At 45.0% G+C, this 19,843-nt stretch overlaps 1 protein-coding gene across 1 annotated transcript in view; it reads left to right on the forward strand.

Moving 5' to 3' along the window:
• Nucleotides 1–1,022: 1,022 nt before the first annotated feature.
• Nucleotides 1,023–19,843, forward strand: part of RSBN1 (round spermatid basic protein 1) — a 65,969-nt gene continuing 47,148 nt past the window's right edge. Inside the window, exon 1 of the mRNA XM_073615710.1 lies at nucleotides 1,023–1,633. Within this exon, the coding sequence (XP_073471811.1) occupies nucleotides 1,210–1,633 (424 nt within the window). The 5' untranslated portion in view covers nucleotides 1,023–1,209. The remainder of the gene's footprint in view (nucleotides 1,634–19,843) is intronic.

Consider the following 19,843-nt stretch of genomic DNA (forward strand, 5'->3'; position numbering starts at 1 on the left):
TAAACGTTCCTTGAGGAGCAACAGTGTACATGAGGCCTTACTGGACTTCTTTAATACAGAAGAGACCTACTGACAGCTCAAAGATCCGAGCCTGAAAGTATCGGTTTCAGGTATTGGTGCATTTGCATGAGTACCGTTACTTGTGCAAATACTCAATATCAGTACCGATACTAGTATCGGTGCAACCCTAGTATGATTCTGGAGAAAAAAAACAATCATTTTGTTCTGGTCCCATACAAGAAAAAATTGGGAGTTTGCCTCCTTCTGAAGGTTGGAATTGACTGTTGAAAGTTGTGTATGCACAGAAAATCGTTTGATCCTACCTCAGACGAAAATGTTTGCCTGATTTTCTTAAATTGTGTACGAGCCTTTAGAATTTACTAGCCTAAGATTTTTTTTTTTTAATTGTCAAAAAAGAGGGGGAAAAAAATGTTGAAAATGCATAATCAAGAAAAAAAAAAAAAAAAAAAAGCATCTAAATGCACATGCAAAAATGCATCCCCATGCACAAGTCCCTGTAGAAATGGCTGTGTATATAAGTGGGTGAGGAAGCGACCATCGGCTGGGACTGTAAATAGAGCATCACCAGCACGCCATGGATCTCCAGAATGGGTCCAAAGCTTTATTCAGCGATCACATCGTTACGATGAATTGAAATGTTTCGGAGCCACGCAGGAGACCCCTTCATCAGGCATGTGTCACAGGGGTCCTGCATGGCACTGTAACAATGTCATCGCTGAATAAAGCTTTGATTGAGATTGATGTGAACCAGCCCGGTAAATGGTCTTTTTCCTCTGACAGATCAAGCAGTCTATGTAGTCATTGTAGTGTGTACTTTCATTGCCCATACAGACAAGGCTAAGCAATGCCGTCAGAACTGTGAGCACACACACGTTGCAGAGCCCCAACAAGTATCCGGAAACGAAGGCTTTTCTTTGGAATGTAAACAACCGGCTGCTCAATGGTTAATTTAGGGGCGTCAGATGACGTCAGAGGCTCCGTGCACTCAGGCACGATCTCCATCCTCGGACTACAGCTCTCCTCACCCGACAACTACAACTCCCATGAACAGGCGGGGCACTGCGCATGCGCCTCACCTGAGCTCCGCAGCCAGCGATGACAGGAGATACTACACCTCCCACAAGACTTAGCGCCGCGCTCATGCGCTCTGTCACAGGTCGGGCCATTTAAAAGTCGTCGTTAGGGGAAATGGCCGCGCAGCTTGGTACGTTCGCCGAAGAGAGGGACAAAGCCAAGGCAGGCCGTAAGAAGAAGCGGAGGGAAGGTTCGCCTTGTTCGGAGAAGAAGCGGAAGAAGAAGAGCGAGTTGGATGGCGGGGACGGGCCGAATGAGAAGGAGGCCAAGAAGAGGAAGCTGGCCAATGAGTCCCACCACAGCTGTCATCACCACCACCACCATCATCATCACCACAAACACCACCATCACCACCATGGCAAGGAGGAACTACCTCCCCCCGGCCTCACCAACACCACCATTATCCCGGTCCCTGCCATCAGCCCGGCCCTCCTCACCCTCACCCACATGGACAGGCCCCGGGACAAGAGCAAGAAGAAGCACCGCACCAAGAAGGAGAATGGCGGCGGGGAGACCCCCTTAAGGACTGTCAAGAAAGGTGAGAGGGGGAGGGGACGACTGTGCACATGTGTGCTGAGATACACAGGGGGGCGTGTGTTACATTCTTTATATGTATGTGTGTAAACATAGGGTGTTGGGGGGGGGGGGGGGGGGGTGTGTGTGTATATATATATATATATATATATTATTATATTATAGTGTGTGTGTGATATGGCTTGGGTACCAGGTGTGTGTGTGTGTGTGTGTGTGTGTGTGTATATATATATATATATATATATATATATATATATATATATATATATATATATATATTTAATAAATGTGTGTGTTTATGGCTTGGGCACCAGGTGTGTGTGAAGGGGATGTCTATATACCATTGGGGTGCTGTGTGTTTTTTTTTTTTTTTTTCTTTTTTTTATTGATCTGTATAAATTAGGGGTGTGTGTTTTTATATCGTATTTTTGGTGCCAGGGGTGCATATAAAAAGTTGGGGTTCTATGTTTGTATGAAATGTGTGGAGGAGGAATGTGTATATTAATTTTGGGTGCTGTTTTTGAAAAGGGGGTGTGTCTGTCTGAGGGGTACTACATTTGTAGAGAGGGGCAGGATTATTCTGTCAGGCACTGTGTATTACAGGTGTTTCCAGATGTTAGAAGAAATGGTCTTTAACCACTTCAGCTCCAGGCCTTTATTCCCAGTTCACACTGGTACAATGTGTGAAACCCTGCGATTCAGTGCCAGTTCCCGCATCGCACCTGACTCGCACACTGGTTCGCACTGAGATCTGTGAACTGCTCTGGGTGTCAATGTAACATTAATGACACCCCTGGATCACAGTGAGAACTGTCAAATGGTGCAGGAATCGCGTCGCATAGGTGTGAACACCCATGTAATCCGATTCCAGTGTGGACCAAAAAAGGGTCCTGCATCATTTGTACTTGTATGGCTGAAATCGCATCTCCATCATCGCACAAGCGTGAACCCAGCCTTACTGGCACGAACCCCCCCCCCCCCCAAAAAAAAGTGTGTGTATGTGTGTGTGTGTGTGTATATAATATATATATATATATATATATATATATATAATTTTTTTTTTTTTTTAGTGTGTGTGTGTGTGTCACACAGTATCTGCTCAGCATTTTTCAAACGCAATTTTGTTCTTTTGTTTTTTGTTTTTTTGTTTTTTTGTACAAAAAAAAAACACACTTTTTTTTTTTTTCTTTTCTTTTTCTCTTTGTAAAAGATGATGTTGCGTCAAGTAAATAGATATCCAACATGTCATTCTTTAAAATTACGCACACCTGTGCAGCTGTGAAAAAGGATGTCAATTTTACGATCCCTAGGTGACATTTTAACCACTTCGATACCGGGCACCTTCCCCCCCTTCCTGCCCAAGCCAATTTTCAGCTTAAATGAGAATTGCCCAGTCATGCTACACTCTACCCAAACAAGATTTTTATCATTGTGTTCCCACAAATAGAGCTTCCTTTTGGTGGTATTTGATCACCTCCTGGGTTTTTTTATTTTTTGCTAAACAAGTAAAAAAAAGACCAAAAAATTTGAAAAAAAAAAATTAAACATTTTTCTTTGCATTTGTTATAGAAGTTTGTAAATACGCTTTCTCCTTCACTGATGAGGTGGTACTAATATGCAGCACAGATGAGAAGGCAATGGCAGGCATTTTTAATGGACACTGATTGGCATCCCTGGTGGGCATGGGTGGCTACCCCTGGTGGGCTCTAGTGGGCATCCTTGGTGGGTCTGCACTGATAATCAATGCGCTGTTTATCAGCGCAGACCCCCCCCCCGTCAGGAGGGAGAGCAGCTGATCAGCTCTCCTCTACCTGCGTCTTGTCAGTGCGCATAGAGGAAAAAAAACAATAAATGGCACTTCCTGTTTACAATGTGATCAGCTGTTATTGTACACAGCTGATCACATGGTAAAGAGCATACGTCATAGGCTCTTTCCTGAGATCGGTGATGTGGTATGTCAGACTTTTTTTTAAATAGCTCTGCTGACATCTGGGCAAATCAGAAGTGATGTCAGGTCACCGCTTCCAGGTTACCATAGCAGAGAGCCGATCAAAGCCGATCCTGGCTTTGGTCGGCTGTCCAGCCAACTGGTGGAAGTGCCAGCTGGGTCACTCAGGTCTCCCAGGGAGATGGGAGAGCCCAAGACAGCCGCCGGAGGGGGAGAGGACATTCCCTCCCACTGCTTGTAAAAGCAATCCAGCGGCTAGTTAGCCTCTAAAATTGTTTTTGCGAGGAAGCCCACCGCCAGCTCTAAAAAAAAAAAAAAAAAAAAAAAGTGGTACCAGGGTAATGCCTGCAGCTGTGGTTAATGTAACCCTTCAGGCAGACAGCACAAATGGGATGGATAGATGGGTGTGTATGAATGGTGGGGATAATAATAATTTGATCCTCTGCAGATTTTGTAAGTTTGTAACTTTTGTAAGTTTTACAAAGAAATGAGGGGTCTATAATTTTTATCGTGTATTTTAAATGATGGAGACAGAATATCAACCAAAAATACAGAAAAAAAATGTGATACAAATGTTATAAATTGAGCTGCAGTTCAGTGAGTAAAATAAGTATTTGATCCCCCTAACAAAACATGACTTAGTACTTGGTGGAGAAACCCTTGTTGGCAATCACTGAGGTCAAACGTTTCTTGTAGTCGGTGACCAGGTTTGCACACATCTCAGGAGGGATTTTAGTTCACTCTTTACAGATCTTCTCTAAATCCTTAAAGCAGAAGTACAGCCAAAGCTTTTTTGGCTGTACTTCTCCTATGGGTCACAGGAGTGCAGTTCGTTTTGCACTCCTGTGATCCGTCTTCAGCAGAGAGCGGGCTCTCTCTGCTGATGTCAGAATCGGTCCAGGCTCCGGTGTCCTCAAGACCAGAGTTGGGATCCGCCCAGATCCCTGGACCAGCACCCGACTCAGCCTTTCAGTAAGCCGTCCCACCCCTTCCACAGCCCAGAACTCCAGTGAGTGCGGAGGGACAGAGCAGAGAGCTCCACTGACTGGCAGTCAGAAGGTCTCTGCTCATGGAGCTGTGAGAACGAGCGATTGGTTCTCAGTGTTAGAGGTACCGGGGGACAGATTCTGCATCGGATTGATGCTGCATCCACCTAGGCAAGTATTATAACAAAAAACCCCATACATCTCTTAAGGTTTCTTGGCTGTGGCTTGACAACTCAAAATTTCAACTCCCTCCATACATTTTCTATAGATTAAGGTCTGGAGACTGTCTTAGGCCACTTCTTGACCTTAATGTGCAGGAATATTCCTTTATCCCATTGTTTTGCAAATCTATGTACACTAAAAACTGTATAATTGAATCGGTTCTAATAGCACTGTTTTACTAATCTGACAGTTTATTATTCTAATAGGAAACCTTCATTTTGTTTGAAATATTAAAGATTCTAACTACCAGAAAGAATAAGTCCTTACATTTAAAGAGCGCCTGTCATTTCAGATCCATCATGGCAGCGCCTGTTAGCGGGCATCCACTCACCTGCTGCCACCACATCCCTCCGCTTGTTGTGTCACATCACCAGCCGTCCCATTAAAGTGAATGGGACTGTCGGTGAGTCAACAGCGGGTCAGAGGAGGAGCCGATGTGGGACACAGATGACAGTTGCTCTTTAAAAATTATGATTTTTAAATCGAGTTGATGTAAATGAAGCCTCACATGTGTGGTTTAAATGTCATTAGCATATGCAGGTGCGACATGCGTATGCGTTTTCTTCTGTGTGCGAGCTCGCAGGGACGCTTTAAATTTATTAATTTCGTTTAATTTTAATTTTTTTATTTTTACACTTTCCTTTTAAATTATATTATTTATTTTTTATCACTTTTATTTCTATTACAAGTAATGTAAACATCCCTTGTAATGGTAATAGTGCGTGATCGGCCGCTTGTGGAGAGATGTGGGGTCTGGTATAGATTAGGAGGGGACACCCCCACGCCAACATTTTTTTTTAAATAATAGCACGGGTTTCCCCCACTCCCCCTCAAAATCCATACCAGACCCTTATCCGAGCATGCAGCCCTGTAGGTTAGGAAAGGGCAGGGATGAGTGAGCACACCCCTCCCTCCTGATCCATACCAGGTCGCATTCCCCTTAACATGGGGGGGGGGGGGGGTTTGGAGCTCCTGGCTCCCCACCCCAAAGCACCTTGCCCCCATGTTGATGGTGACAAGGGCCTCTTCCTGACAAGATGGCTCTTGTATTTTTTAATAAAGGACTTGTCAAAAACTGGCTCTTGTTTTTCTTTACATTTCACTGCTTTTTTGGCGAATGAGTAGGGGTACGATGTACCGGATACCCATTCCAAATTCCAATAAGCCCCCCTGCCCGCACAACCACCGGCCAGGGTTGTTGGGGAGAGGACCTTGTCCCCATCAACATGAGGGCAAGGTGCTTTGGGGTGGGGGGTGGGGTGCAGTGCCCACCCTGCCCCAAAGCATGCCCTTAACATGGGGGAGAGGTGCTTTGGGGCAGAGCCCATCCTGCCCCAAAGCACCCACTCTCCCATGTTGAGGGCATGCGCTCTGGTATGGTTCGGGGGGGGGGGGCGGGGGGGTGCTCTCTCTCGTCTGCTCCTTTCAGGGCCAGATTAAGGATCATGGATCATGGGCCTGGTGCTGAGGATTATGGTGGGGCTTTTTATTTTAAAAAAATTTAAAAATGCAAACAATTTTTTGTTATAACAAATAAAATTTAAATAGAGAGAGGGAGGGGGAGGCAGGATGAGAGATAGAGGGGGGATTAGAGAGAGAGATGATGTGAATGAGCATGCGTGGAAGTGACAGCAACACAGCCTGGCCAAGGCAAGTGACCGAAGGCACAGAACCCGTAAGGAAGACTGGGTGAAGATGGAAAAAAAGTTGCCCATTCTAGAGCTGGTAACATTGAGGATATTCAATATTTTAAAGAACTGTTTTTGTGTGTAAGAGGCATAGGGGAGGAGTATGGATGGTATAAAAGTGGGAAGTATGTGCAGGTGAGGGAGAGGAATGTGGAGGGTATGCCAGTGGGCAGTATGTACAGGAGAGGAGTGTGGAGGGTATGATGGGGGCAGTATGTACAAGAGAAGGAGTGTGGAAGGTATTCTAAGGGTGGTTTGTACAAGAGAGGAGTGTGGAGAGAAAGATAGTTGGCAGTATGCCCAGGAGAGGAATGTGAGGGTATGACATTGAGCAGTATGCACAGGAGAGGAGTGTGGCTGGTATGACAGTGGGCAGTGTGTACAGGAGAGGAATGTGGAGGGTATGACAGTGAGCAGCATGTACAGGAGAGTAGTGTGGAGTGTATGACTGTGGACAGTATGTACAGGAGATTAATGTGGAGGGTATAACAGTGGGCACTATAGAGGAGAGAAGTGTGGAGGGTATTACAGTGGGCACTATGTATAGGAGAGAAGTATGGAGGGTATGACAGTGGGCACTATGTACAAGTGAGGAGGATGTAGAAATCTGGGAAGGAAGAATGTAAAGGTTTTTGGAAGGATGTTTAGGGACTGTGTAGTGGCTAAGCAGGCCATAGGCCATACATGAATCGAAATTAAGCAGAGACCAGCTATAGTCGATCTACGTATGGGCTAGCTGGTTGTACACAAGTCAATCTATTAATCGACTTAAGTACAACCAGCATGTCAGGTTTTTCCCAAAACAATCAGTGCTGCCAGCTATAGTTAGCAACACTGATCATTGTAATGTGTGGGTAGGGAAGGCTCCCCACTGGCAGAACACAATAACACTGTGGGAGTGATTCCCCCATCCATAGGTCAGCAGGTGAGAGGGTGTGTGGGGACAGGCTGGGGAGAGAGGTCTGTCAGCAGGGGGGAGTGAGGTGGTCATGGAGGGATATCAATCTGCGGGGGGGGGTAAGTGGCTGGGGAGTGGCCTGGTTGGTGGTGAGCGTGAAATGGATGATGTGTTTCAAGGGAGCATCGCAATCTGATTCTTTAACGATTAAGCGTGCAGCTCTACTATGAATTTTGCTTTTGAGCAAGTGCCAGACCCTTTGGTCTGGTATGGATTTGGAAGGGACACCTACACTCCAAAATTATTTAAAAAAAAAAAAAAAGGCGTGGGGTACCCCCCAAAATCCAGACCCTTATCCAAGCAAGCAAGCCTGGCAGGGCCGGTTTAACATAGGGGCTCTATTGGAGCTGCAGGTCCAGGCCCCTTACATTAAGATAGGCCTATTTAAAAGAAAAAAATAAAAGATTGACTTTGAGGGTTGTCGCTCGGTGACCAGGGGTCACATAGTGCCCAAATTTAGGGAGTAGGTAACTGAAGGTCTACCCTACTAGTGGTCAAAATTTGGGGCTCCTATCATCTATGGTCCTGGAGATACGGGGCTCCCTGCGCAGCCTGTCAGAAGCTACATACGGAGCGGCCAGTTTAAATACAAGCTGGCACACTCTGTTTGCAGCAGACAGGATGAGCTCACAGTGCCTCTCCTCACTTCTTGTCAGAGGCACTGAGCTCAATGGACAACTTGGAGACTGCAGAGTTTAACAGGAAGCACCGCCTGTCAAACTCGCCCCCTGCACATCTGTCCCACCCCTGCACCCCCTGCACATCTGCCCCCCCCCCTGCACAGCACATCGGCCCCACCACTGTACCCCCTGCACATCTGCCCCACCACTGTACCCCCTGCACATCTGCCCCACCACTGTACCCCCTGCACATCTGCCCCACCACTGTACCCCCTGCACATCTGCCCCACCACTGTACCCCCTGCACATCTGCCCCACCACTGTACCCCCCTGCTCATCTGCCCCACCACTGTACCCCCTGCACATCTGCCTCACCACTGTACTCCCCCCCCCCCCCCCCCCGCTCACCTGTCCCACCACTGTACACCCCCCCCTTGCTCACCTGTCCCACCACTGTACACCCCCCCTGCTCACCTGTCCCACCACTGTACACACCCCCCCCCTTGCTCACCTGTCCCACCACTGCACACCCCCCCCTTGCTCACCTGTCCCACCACTGTACACCCCCCCCTTGCTCACCTGTCCCACCACTGTACCCCCTCCTTGCTCACCTGTCCCACCACTGTACCCCCTCCTTGCTCACCTGTCCCACCACTGTACCCCCTCCTTGCTCACCTGTCCCACCACTGTACCCCCTCCTTGCTCACCTGTCCCACCACTGTACCCCCTCCTTGCTCACCTGTCCCACCACTGTACCCCCTCCTTGCTCACCTGTCCCACCACTGTACCCCCTCCTTGCTCACCTGTCCCACCTCTGTACCCCCCCCTTGCTCACCTGTCCCACCACTGTACCCCCTCCTTGCTCACCTGTCCCACCACTGTACCCCCTCCTTGCTCACCTGTCCCACCACTGTACCCCCTCCTTGCTCACCTGTCCCACCACTGTACCCCCTCCTTGCTCACCTGTCCCACCACTGTACCCCCTCCTTGCTCACCTGTCCCATCAGTGTACCCCTTTTCTCAACGAGAGAGAAGAGAAGGAGCGCACCAGCCTTGTGCATTATCTTTTATAAAAATATTTATTGAATAAAATGATAAAAAGAAATGACTCACAAGCAATTGTAGAAGAAGGCAGAAAATGCACCGACTGACAGCATGCGGTCAGTAAGATGAGCGATACCTTCCAAGGGCCGTGGAGGAACGCACAAGCATCACTACCAGCTGACGCGTTTCGAAGGGAACATCCCTTCTTCAGAGTGAACCCTCCTTCAGCAATCCCTATTTATGTGTGTCTGAATGTCAGGGTAAATTAGGGGCCCCTCCCTCTTATGCCCTTCAATCATATGGGCGTGAAGATCAATAATAAATGAAGATAGAAAGATAAATGCATAACAAGAGATCAGTACATAAATAATATTAGATGAGTGAATAAGTAAGTAAATGAATAAATGATGTTGATAGGGAACTACCCAGGATGGAGGCAGAAGGGACCATTGATGGTTGATTGTGGCATGCTGCGCACATAGAGCGCAGAGGTGACATTAGCATGAGATGTGTTGCACATAGGTAGGGAAACCCCCCCTCTCATGCTAATGTCACCTCTGCGCTCCATGTGCGCAGCATGCCACGGTGTTCTCTTCGAAACACGTCAGCTGGTAGTGATGCTTGTACACAAGGCTGGTGCGCCCCTTCTCTTCTCTCTCGTTGTCTACTAGGATTCCCCGTCCTTGAGGGCAGCAAGGCCTGTATCGTTGTACTACCTGTCTGGTGAACCACTTGTGCGCAGGAGTCGTTTTTCTTTTTACCCCTTTTCTCATCTGCCCCACCGCTGTACCTCTCGGCACATCTGCCCCACCGCTGTATCCCCATGCTCTTCTGTCTCACTACTGAATCACCTTCTCATCTGTCCTAACACTGAACCTATCTGCTCATCTGCCCCACCAATGTACCTCCTGCACATCTGTCTCGCCTCTGCACCCCCTGCTCTCTTGCCCCACCACTGTAACCCCCTGCTCATCATATATAAATATAATTTATAATTTTTTTTTTTTTTTTAGCAGAGACCTTGGAGTATAAAATGGCGGTTGTTGCAATTTTTTATGTCGCACTGTGTTTGCGCAGCTGTCTTTCAAATGCAATTTTTTGGGAAAAAACGCACTTTAATAAAAAAACAAAACAGTAAAGTTAGCCCAATTTTTTGTATCATGTGAAAGATGATGTTATGCAATGAGAATCGTGATCTTTATTCTAAGCAAAAAAAAATTGAGATTCTCATTTTGGTCAGAATCGTGCAGCTCTAATGCATAAATGTGAATTGAGCCTAAGGCACAAGGAAAGAGAAAGCAGAGGTTGTATTTGCAAAGCTGTCAGCCTCTAAGTTTTTGATCCATTATCCTATAATCAAAGTTTTTTTGTTTTGCGGATCTATCCTCAATTTCAGCTTTTTAAAATTCTAGCTGGAAAACACTCTTCTCTGGGCCTTTCTTATACTAATTTCACTTTGTTATTGGGGTCATAAGACTGAAGTCTACATGCTATGTAAGTCTGCATTGCTTATATGTGAGTGACTGCTGTGAAAACTGACCATCTCTGTAGTAATTTGCGCTTCAACAATGATAGCAGTGATCTTCTGAATCCTGCTGAGTGGCTTCTCCTTTTGAACACCAACCCTGTGTGCTCGCTCAGCACTGCCGCCATTCACAGAACTACCCCTTTTTATTTTATTTTTTTTCAGTTTAGTAAAGTGCATGTAACCCCCCCCCCCCCCACACACACACACACACACACACACCCCCCCCCCCCCCCTCACCTCTCCACCTTGTCTAATCAGAATTATGATACCCAAATTATCAATAGGTACCTTTTACAGCTCCTCAGTTTAGAGTTAACTGTGAATGACGGATTTAAAATGATTGCTCTCTGTGTGCAGCAATGCCCAATATCTACAATCGTTAACATACGCAAGTGTGTCCTAAGTGTGCATTTGTGTGCATGCAGGGCAACAAGGGTGCTTTTTAAAACATATATATTTTTCTTTTTTAACTCCTTGGCCCTGGCACCTCCTGGCCCTTTTAAGGGGTTTCAGATGCCAGGGGGTGGGGCGAGGTTTATGATTATGTAACTGCCCTTATTGGTGGTCACACGAGCTCCCGATCGCAAGCACTGTTTTTACTTAAATTTTTTAATGTCACGAGGTAAAATCAGCCTATGTGGGAGCATTGGGCAGGGCACAGGTCCTCTATATGGAGCCATTATGTGTCTATTACAACCCTAATGTCTCCCCTGCCCTCTACTCCAGTGGAGCACGCATAAGACTGTGCTTGCTTTGCTGTTTACCTGGGTTGAGAGCTCGGAACTGGTAATGCTCAGAGCTGAGCACTTTTGGGTTTCATTGATGGTTTGACAGTTTAGTGAGAGCACAAGCAAATGTGAGAATTCATTCATGACATGCCTTGAATATACCTATATTTTTTTAATTTAACCACTTAAGGACCGAGCCTCTTTCTGAGATTCGGTGTTTACAAGTTAAAAAACTTTTTTTTTTGGCTAGAAAATTACTTAGCACCCCCACACATTATAGATATAGATGTGTGTGTGTATATATATATATATATATATATATATATATATATATATATATATATATATATATATATATATATATATATGATATATCTATCTAATTTTTCTTTTTCTTTCTAACACCGTAGAGAATAAAATGGCGGTCGTTGCAATACTTTGTCACACCGTATTTGCGCAGCAGGCTTACAAGCGCACTTTAAAAAAAAATTTAAAAAATACACTTTTTTAAATTAAAAAATAAGACAACAGTAAAGTTAGCCTTTTTTTTTTTCTTTTTTTTTTAATATTGTGAAAGATAATGTTACGCCAAGTAAATGAATACACAACATGTCGCACTTTAAAATTGCGCCCGCTGGTGACAACCTTTTACCCTTAAATGTCCATAGGCGACGTTTAAAAACTTCTACAGGTTGCATGGGCTATAATTATTGCTCTCGCTCTAACAATTGCGTCAATACCTCACATGTGTGGTTTGAACACAGTTTTAATATGTGGGTGCTGCTCACGTATGTGTTCGCTTCTGCACGCAAATTACTGTTTTTTTTTTTTTTCTTATTTTACCTTTTGTAAACATCACTTGTAATAGAAAAATGCATGACAGGACCTCTTAAATATGAGATCTGGGGTCAAAAAGATCTCCGATCTCATATTTGCACTAAAATGCAATAAAAAAAATAAATAAAAATGAAATGTCATTTGGGGGGGGGGGGGGGAAGGTCTCTTTTAAGAGCTGTCGGTGGAAGTGACATTTTGATGTCGCTTCCGCCCTGCATACCACACACAGAAGAGGACTTGCTGCTACCGACGGCTCCGGTAAGCGTCGGAGGGCACCGGACCACTTTTATCTGAAAGTGGACTGCCCGCTGAAGAAGAGGATACCGGGGTTATGGCAGCTAGCTGTTGCAATAACGACGATACCCCTCTTCAAAGTACCAACGGATAACGACGGCGGGCGGCCTGTAAGTGATTAAACTAATCGATGGCTTTAGTTCTACTTTAAAGGAGTATAGCCAAAGCTTTTTTTGGCTATAATTCTCCTATGGATCACAGGAGTGCACTTCGTTCTGCACTCCTGTGACCTGTTTTCAGCTGACAGCGGACTAAAGCCCGCTGTCAGCTGGCGTCACAGAGACGGTCAAGGCTCTGAAAAGATCCTGCCCATATGGTCGAGATCCAGCCAGAATCTTGGACCGGCAGCTGGCTCAACCTCTGCAGCCTTTAAACTGAGAGCTGAGCGATCAGCAGTGTTTGATCGTTCAGTTCTCAGTCTGGAACCCACAGGGGACAGATGCAGCATTGGACCGATGCTACATCCACCTAGATGAGGACAGGAGTGCATGCCTGCTGGCGGCTGTGTGTGTCCATAAATGCCATGTCTCTGCTCCCTCATCACAGAAGTTTGACAGCAGCTGGAGCCTATGGCTTCTGTGAAAGCCTGGGAACTGCTCTGGATCAAAGACATGAAGCCAGGTAAGTGTTTAGAGATTGGGAGGACAGTTGGGCGTTTTTTTACCTTGATGCATAAACCTTGATGCGGCTTTAAGGAGTGTGCTGCGCTCAGAATGCAGATTTAAGGAGTGTGCTGCGCTCAGAATGCATGGTTCAGGGGGGGTTGATGTGAAGAGTGGTGGAGGACACTGCTCTAGGGGTGACCCTACCCATAACGGTGTTCTCTGCTCCCTTCACATCATGTTTCCTATAGCAGTGATATCTAGCCCCCCCCCCCCTCCCTCCCATAGCAGTGTCCTACCTGCTTCCACAGAGGCGACCGTGAGGCAGCACAGTTCTGGACAGAGGGAGAGAGCTGGCAGAGTGACTTTTCATATTAGCAAGCTGGTGATTGGTTGCTTGGGACCACCTTGTGTAACTGTGAGAAACTCAGTTAACTCTTTGATCGTCCCTGTGGTTAACCCCTTCCCTGCCAGTGTAATTTATACAGTAATCGGTGCATTTTTTTTTTTTTTTTTTTAGCACCAATCACTGTATTGGTGTCACTGGTCCCCAAAAAGTGTCACTTAGGATCAGATTTGTTCACCGCAATGTTGCAGTCCCGCTAAAAAATGCAGATCGCTGCCATTACCAGTAAAAACAATTAAAAAAAATTCAAGTTTTTTTTTTTTTTTTTAAAGTCCATAAATCTATCCCGTATTTTGTAGGCGCTATAACTTTTGCGCAAACCAATCAATATACGCTTCTTGCGATTTTTAACAAAAATATGTAGAATACATATTGGCCTAAACTGATGAATACATTTTGTTTTTTTTTCTTAAAAAAAAAAAAAAAAAAAAATATATATATATATAAAAACAGCCTTTGGAATACAGAGTAAAAATAAATATCAAACTGTTTTAAGTTGTCATACAAATATATATTTGAAATTAAATCTTTATTTTGTGGCAATAACATGGTGTGGGTGGATTTCTGCCAGTCATGGGCTGTCATACCCCTGCAGCCTGTGTCTTAGTATAAGAGGGAGATGAAGCCTCCACCAATCTACATGTAATATCCTGCCCTGTTGTGTTTAGCTGGTTGGTGAGCATGTAGGAGGAGGGAGGGAGGGAGTGGGCTGGCATTTACCACTGTGTATACGCCCACATATGTCTTTATAGTCAGGAGGGCTGCTCGGATGTGATGGGGAGGAAATGCCCAGCATAGAAACTCACTGAAAACTGAGCATTTGCAGATTTGCTGCCACTAGTGCAAAATCTCTAGCTGAATTTGGGACTTAGACAGAAGGTGGAGATAGAGAGCAGCAGGATCAACCAGGTTTTTTGCAGAATGCAGAAAATGAACTGAGTATAAACAGCATGTAACACACCATTTATTGATAGTGGTTGTGTTTTTTTTGTGACCCTTTTTATACCTTCTTGGATTATTCTTATTTGCAAATGGTCAGAGAGTTGAAATGCTAGAACTGTCTGCACTGATAATGGTTACTTTTTATATTCTGTCATATTTTGGTGTATGACATATTCACTTGCTGAGTATGTAACTCTTGACTGTGTATGTCATTTGGCTTTGGTTTTAACAGGACCACACGTTCTTGGTTTGTAAGAATGCCAAATAAAGCATCTTATTTTATTGTATACAGAGATTAGAAGCATTGGCTATGGCTTTCTAGGGTGATAAAAGAGACGAAATAGGCCGTAATGAGATTGAGTTCTGAGCCACCTGGTATAGTGTGTGTGTCCTTCATATTGATCCGATACCCTTGGCTTTCTATTCCGGCAAAGTGTTTAAAAATGTCATGTTTTTCAGCTGTACCTAGATAAATATGAGATAACGACTTTTGGTTGTTCTTGTTTTATTATTGTTTGGTAATGTTTTTCTTTTTCTAACCCAAATGACTGATAATTTCCAGCTCTTTGACTGGATTGCCTTGTTTTTTACTGTGACAATTACACTCTCGGATCCAAGTTCTACGACTAGAATGTGATGTTTACACTCCAAATCCCATCCTACGCAGAAATTTTTCCTGCTCTGGGACAGCCATCTAAACAGCAGATTGAGAGTCACTGGAGCAGGTTAACCCTTTATACACACAGTAGCTTCCACCATGTGTTTTATGGGTAATTTCACCTTTCAGTTCCTGCAGTTCTGACCTTTTTAAAGAAAAGGTCTGTATCACTTGCTGCTGTGCCCAGACAAGGATATAAAGAAGTTTACAATGTGGTAGCTCCCTATTAAAGTGGTGTTCTGCCCCCAAAAAAAAATTAAAAACCAGCAGCTACACATACTGAAGCTGCTGGCTTTTAACAATAGGACACTTATCTGTCGTGAAATCCAGCAATGTTGGCACCGCGGCTGATGTTTCCATCAGCTGTCAGGTCCTGCCGCCGCCATTGCGGGTGCGGGTACTCGGCAGTGTAGCCTTAAGGCTTCACGCCGGGAACCCTACTGTGCATGCGCGAGGCACCCGCTCCTACTGGTCCGGCGACAGGGAGAGGAGGAGGGAGCCTCGCGATGATGTCACGGGCCGCGGCCCGGACTCCCGGAAGTGGGAACAGGATATCCTGCCCCCCCCCTCCCCACCCAAAAGGTGCCAATTGTGGCACCAGAGGGGGAGAGGAGACAAATGAGCGGAAGTTCCACTTTTGGGGAGAATTCTGCTTTAAGGGAAACCTTTTAAGGCCCCTTTCACACGAGGCGGACTCTGCTTCAATGGAGTCCACCTCTGTCCGCCGGCTCAGCGGGAGATCAGTCCGTTGATCTCCGCTGAGCCGAAGGATGACAGGTCCCTCTCCGCTCATTGAGTGGGGAGGGGCTTGTCAGGCGCCGCTGCCGCCTATGGAGGGATCGGATGAAAACGGACAACATGTCCGTTTTCATCAGATCTCACCCGATCCGATCGCGACGGACCTGGACGTAGGGCCATCTGTCTGCTTTTAGCGGATCGGACCGGGTGGGATGTCAGCGGACATGTCTCCGCTGACATCCGTCGCTCCATAGGCTAACATGGAGCGCCCGTTCAGGTCCGCCGCCAAAACTGACAGGCGGACCTGAACGGTCCGATCGTGTGAAAGGGGCCTTAATTTATTATTTTAAAGGGCATTTATAGATTTGTTTAATGATTTTGTAAATATTGTTTCAACACAAAAAAGGAAAATGGGGCAACAAAAGTATTACAAAACTGAAAATGGCAACAGTAAAATAAATAGAATTAAACATGCAAGGTTTGCCTAGACCTCAGTCCTCAAATACGCCCAACAGGCCATGTTTTTGGAATTTCTTTTAGATAAAATAGCTGTCCAAAATACCAAACCGTTGACTGACTTAAAGCACCTGTGCAAGCTAAAGAAAAACCTGCAAACATGGCCTGTTGGGACTACTTAAAGCAGACCTTCAGTCATTTTTCCATCTATTAAATCCTCTGCCCTTTTTTTAACTTTGGATAGTACAATTTTTTTTTTTTTCTGCCAGTAAATACCTTATACAGCCTACTTCGAGTTTCTTGTCTGGTAGAAAGCCTAGGCTTATGACATCATGCACTGCGCTCTCTCTCATGAGAGTTTGCCATTAAGGGAGGGGGGTGAGAGTCATAAGAGGGCCAATGGGAGCAGCAGAGCTGGGAGTGTGCCTCTGTGTGTAAATCCAGGAAATGAACAGGCAGCAGCTTTAGCTGCCTGCAGTTTAAATGGATGCCGTGGAGAAGTGGTGGAGGGAGATTTCTGCAGCATATTTGGCAAGTACAGGATCACTGTATATATGAAATATGCAAAGTGGTTGGAGGGAAGCTTCAGAATGGCAAAGGTGTTTTATTACAAATGTGAGCAGACTGCAGTTCCTCTCTTAACCTTTATGCTGCCAGGCCCTGTGCTCCATTTTGTACACTCAGGTGGCCAGACCATTTTTGCAATTCTTCCTTTCTTTTTTTTATTTTTCACTTATAGCTTTCAGAATTTGTGAAAGACCCCCAACACTATATATTTTCTGAAAACACATGATCAGTAGAATAAAAGGAAGGTGCTACTGATTTTTTTAGACCCCGCGGTATTTGCACAAATGTTTATCAAACCAACATATTTGCAAAAAATACACGAAAACCATTATTAGCAGATAACACAGCAAATTTGACAAAACTCCTACTGAATATAAAAGCTTAACCTGTATTGAGTTAATAACAAATATTTGTTACTTTTAAATTGCGCCTTTTTCTTTAATCGTAGATCACGGGACACAAAGCCATAGTAATCACTAGGTTATAGGCCACCTTCGGGTGCTGGACACTGGCACACCCTAAACAGGAAGTTGCTCTCCATATATAACCCCTCCCATACAGGGAGTACCGCCATTTTTTCACCAGTGTCTTGGTCACGAGTGAAGATGTGCTGTGCTGAGCTCTACTGGAGCAATGCTTGCTGGGGCAAGCTATGCAGCCGGATCCATTCAAAGTGTCTTTTTGGCCGAATTGAATGGTACCCGGGCCTTGTGTCCAAAGAAACGAGGTTTTGCCTGTAACGCTTCTCTTTTTAGAGAGCTGGACCCCGAGATCCAGTGCTTTGGTATTTTCAGCCATAAAGTTTTACTGGCGGGGTGCTATTACGGGTCCAGGAGTGTGGGTTCCCCGAGGGTCCCGGCTCCTGAAGGTTTAACGGAACCCACCGTGAAGGGGGAAGATTGGGTCTGTTGGTTAGTGGTAAGGTAAGTGGAGTTTTTCTAAGGAATCTTAAATTTTCTTATGAAAAAAAAAAGTAAATGTTGTCATGCCTAAGAGTCACCACTGGGTGCTGTATAGAGCACGTACCTTTTCATGCTTTCCTCAGAGATCATGCTGTGTCAGGAAGCAGCAGGCTTTCCTCCGGCAAGCAGGCAGACCTCTGGTAAGTTTAGGGGGGGTGGGGTGTTTCTTCCACCAGACACCCCCCACATGGTCAAAGCTCTCCTCCTCTGCCTGGAAAAAGGAAAGCTAAAAACGATCGGCATGCCGCTCTGTTTTCCTACCACCCCTGCACGGTGGCTTGTCTAGGTCTCCTCCTTGCCATCCCTCCCTCACACACAAGCCGATCCCGTCGGATCAGAGGCCCACGCTCGCAAACTCTTTTGAAAGAGAGAGGGGGCGCGATGCAATGGAGGGGGCAGGGCTTAGCACAGCGTTGGCGTCCTCCAACGTCTGGCGCAGGAGTGTGTTTAAAAAGCTCAATTTTTGCTGCTGCAATTTGTTGGGGGGGACATAAGCAAAAAGGGGCATGTAAGGTTTGGTGACACAGGCATTCCTATTGACACATTTACTGTTCGCATCAGGCTGAGCGTTAATAGCAGCAGAAGTGGCTGGACTATTGCTCAAAGCAGTGGTTGCGATTCTTCTGGGTAGTACCTCTGCATTTATGCATCGGGCTATGGTCAGAAGGGGAGGTAGAAACACCCCAAAAGAGGGCTAAAGGGATCTTCCTCAAGCCTTCAAAGCCTAAAACTCATCTCTACAATGTATATTTTACAGTTACTAAAGCACTGATATGTAAGAAAGTCGTGACCCGGTGTTTACAGTATACAATACACAGTGCATACAGTGAAAAATGAGAAAATCAAATAAATAAGGTAAAAAAATTGATAATTCAAATATGTATCCAAAATTCAAATTAAAAGTGACCGTAGGAAATAACCAAATGATTAAAAGCTGCTCTTATGGGTAAGTGCTCTAATAACCACTCAAAAACAATAAATAATAAATATATTATAAGTGCGCTAATAATCAACTACCTACTAGAAAATGTATATCCGTGAGAATAAAACCAATATGAAGACCCTTAATCAATACAGAGAAATAAGGATAAAATACAATGCCCAAAAATTGAATATCTTGTTGTAGGTGTCCAATGTGAAATAAATTCAAAACGTGAGAAAAAAAAATTTATACCAGCATAAAAAAAACAACAATCTCTTCAAAATTGGAAATGATTATCTTCAGTTAATCACAAAAAATTGCAGATCAGCCCTGTATAACACAGGCTAGCTCTATATTAAGGTGAAGTTCAGCATAAAAAAACAGTCTCTTCAATAAAACACTTGTTTACTAATCAGCAAATGGGAAACGATTATCTTCAGTTAATCACAAGAAAAAGTTGCTGCACAGATCAGCCACGCATCTCACAGGTTAGCTCGATATTAAGGCAAAATACTCCCAGTTCGTATTATGTTATGCAGAGAAAAAAGAAAAGAAGATATCATTGCGCAATTATCATATATATGTACACAGTCCGCATCACCAAATGACTCACATAGTACAGGTTTAAAACAGGCGCTTCAGAAGCAATCAGACCGCAGTATGAGGTTCCGCTCACCAGGGAGGAGCCAGTGACGTCACCTGACACATTGTGTGAACGGTGAGCGGAACCTCATACTGCGGTCTGATTGCTTCTGAAGCGGCTGTTTTAAACCTGTACTATGCGAGTAATTTGGTGATGCGGATGCGAATAAAGTTCGTAACTTTATTCAGGGGGTGACACTGCTTAATCTTCGGTTAGGTCACCCCTGAACCCTTGGGACTTGAATTTAGTTTTGTCTGCATTACAAAAACAGCCTTTTTTTTGAGCCGATACGACATATTCCCTTGGCCCTTTTTGACAAGGAAACTATTTTTTCTGGTAACCATATCTGCTGCATGAAGGGTATCAGAATTGGCTGCTCTTTTTTGTAAAGAGCCATATTATTGTTCACAAGGATAAGGTGAACTTGCATCCTCATCCTAACTTTTTTACCTTCATTTTTTTTTT

This window comes from Aquarana catesbeiana, linkage group LG02 (assembly GCF_042186555.1).
Source record: "Aquarana catesbeiana isolate 2022-GZ linkage group LG02, ASM4218655v1, whole genome shotgun sequence".
Classification (NCBI taxonomy): domain Eukaryota; kingdom Metazoa; phylum Chordata; class Amphibia; order Anura; family Ranidae; genus Aquarana; species Aquarana catesbeiana.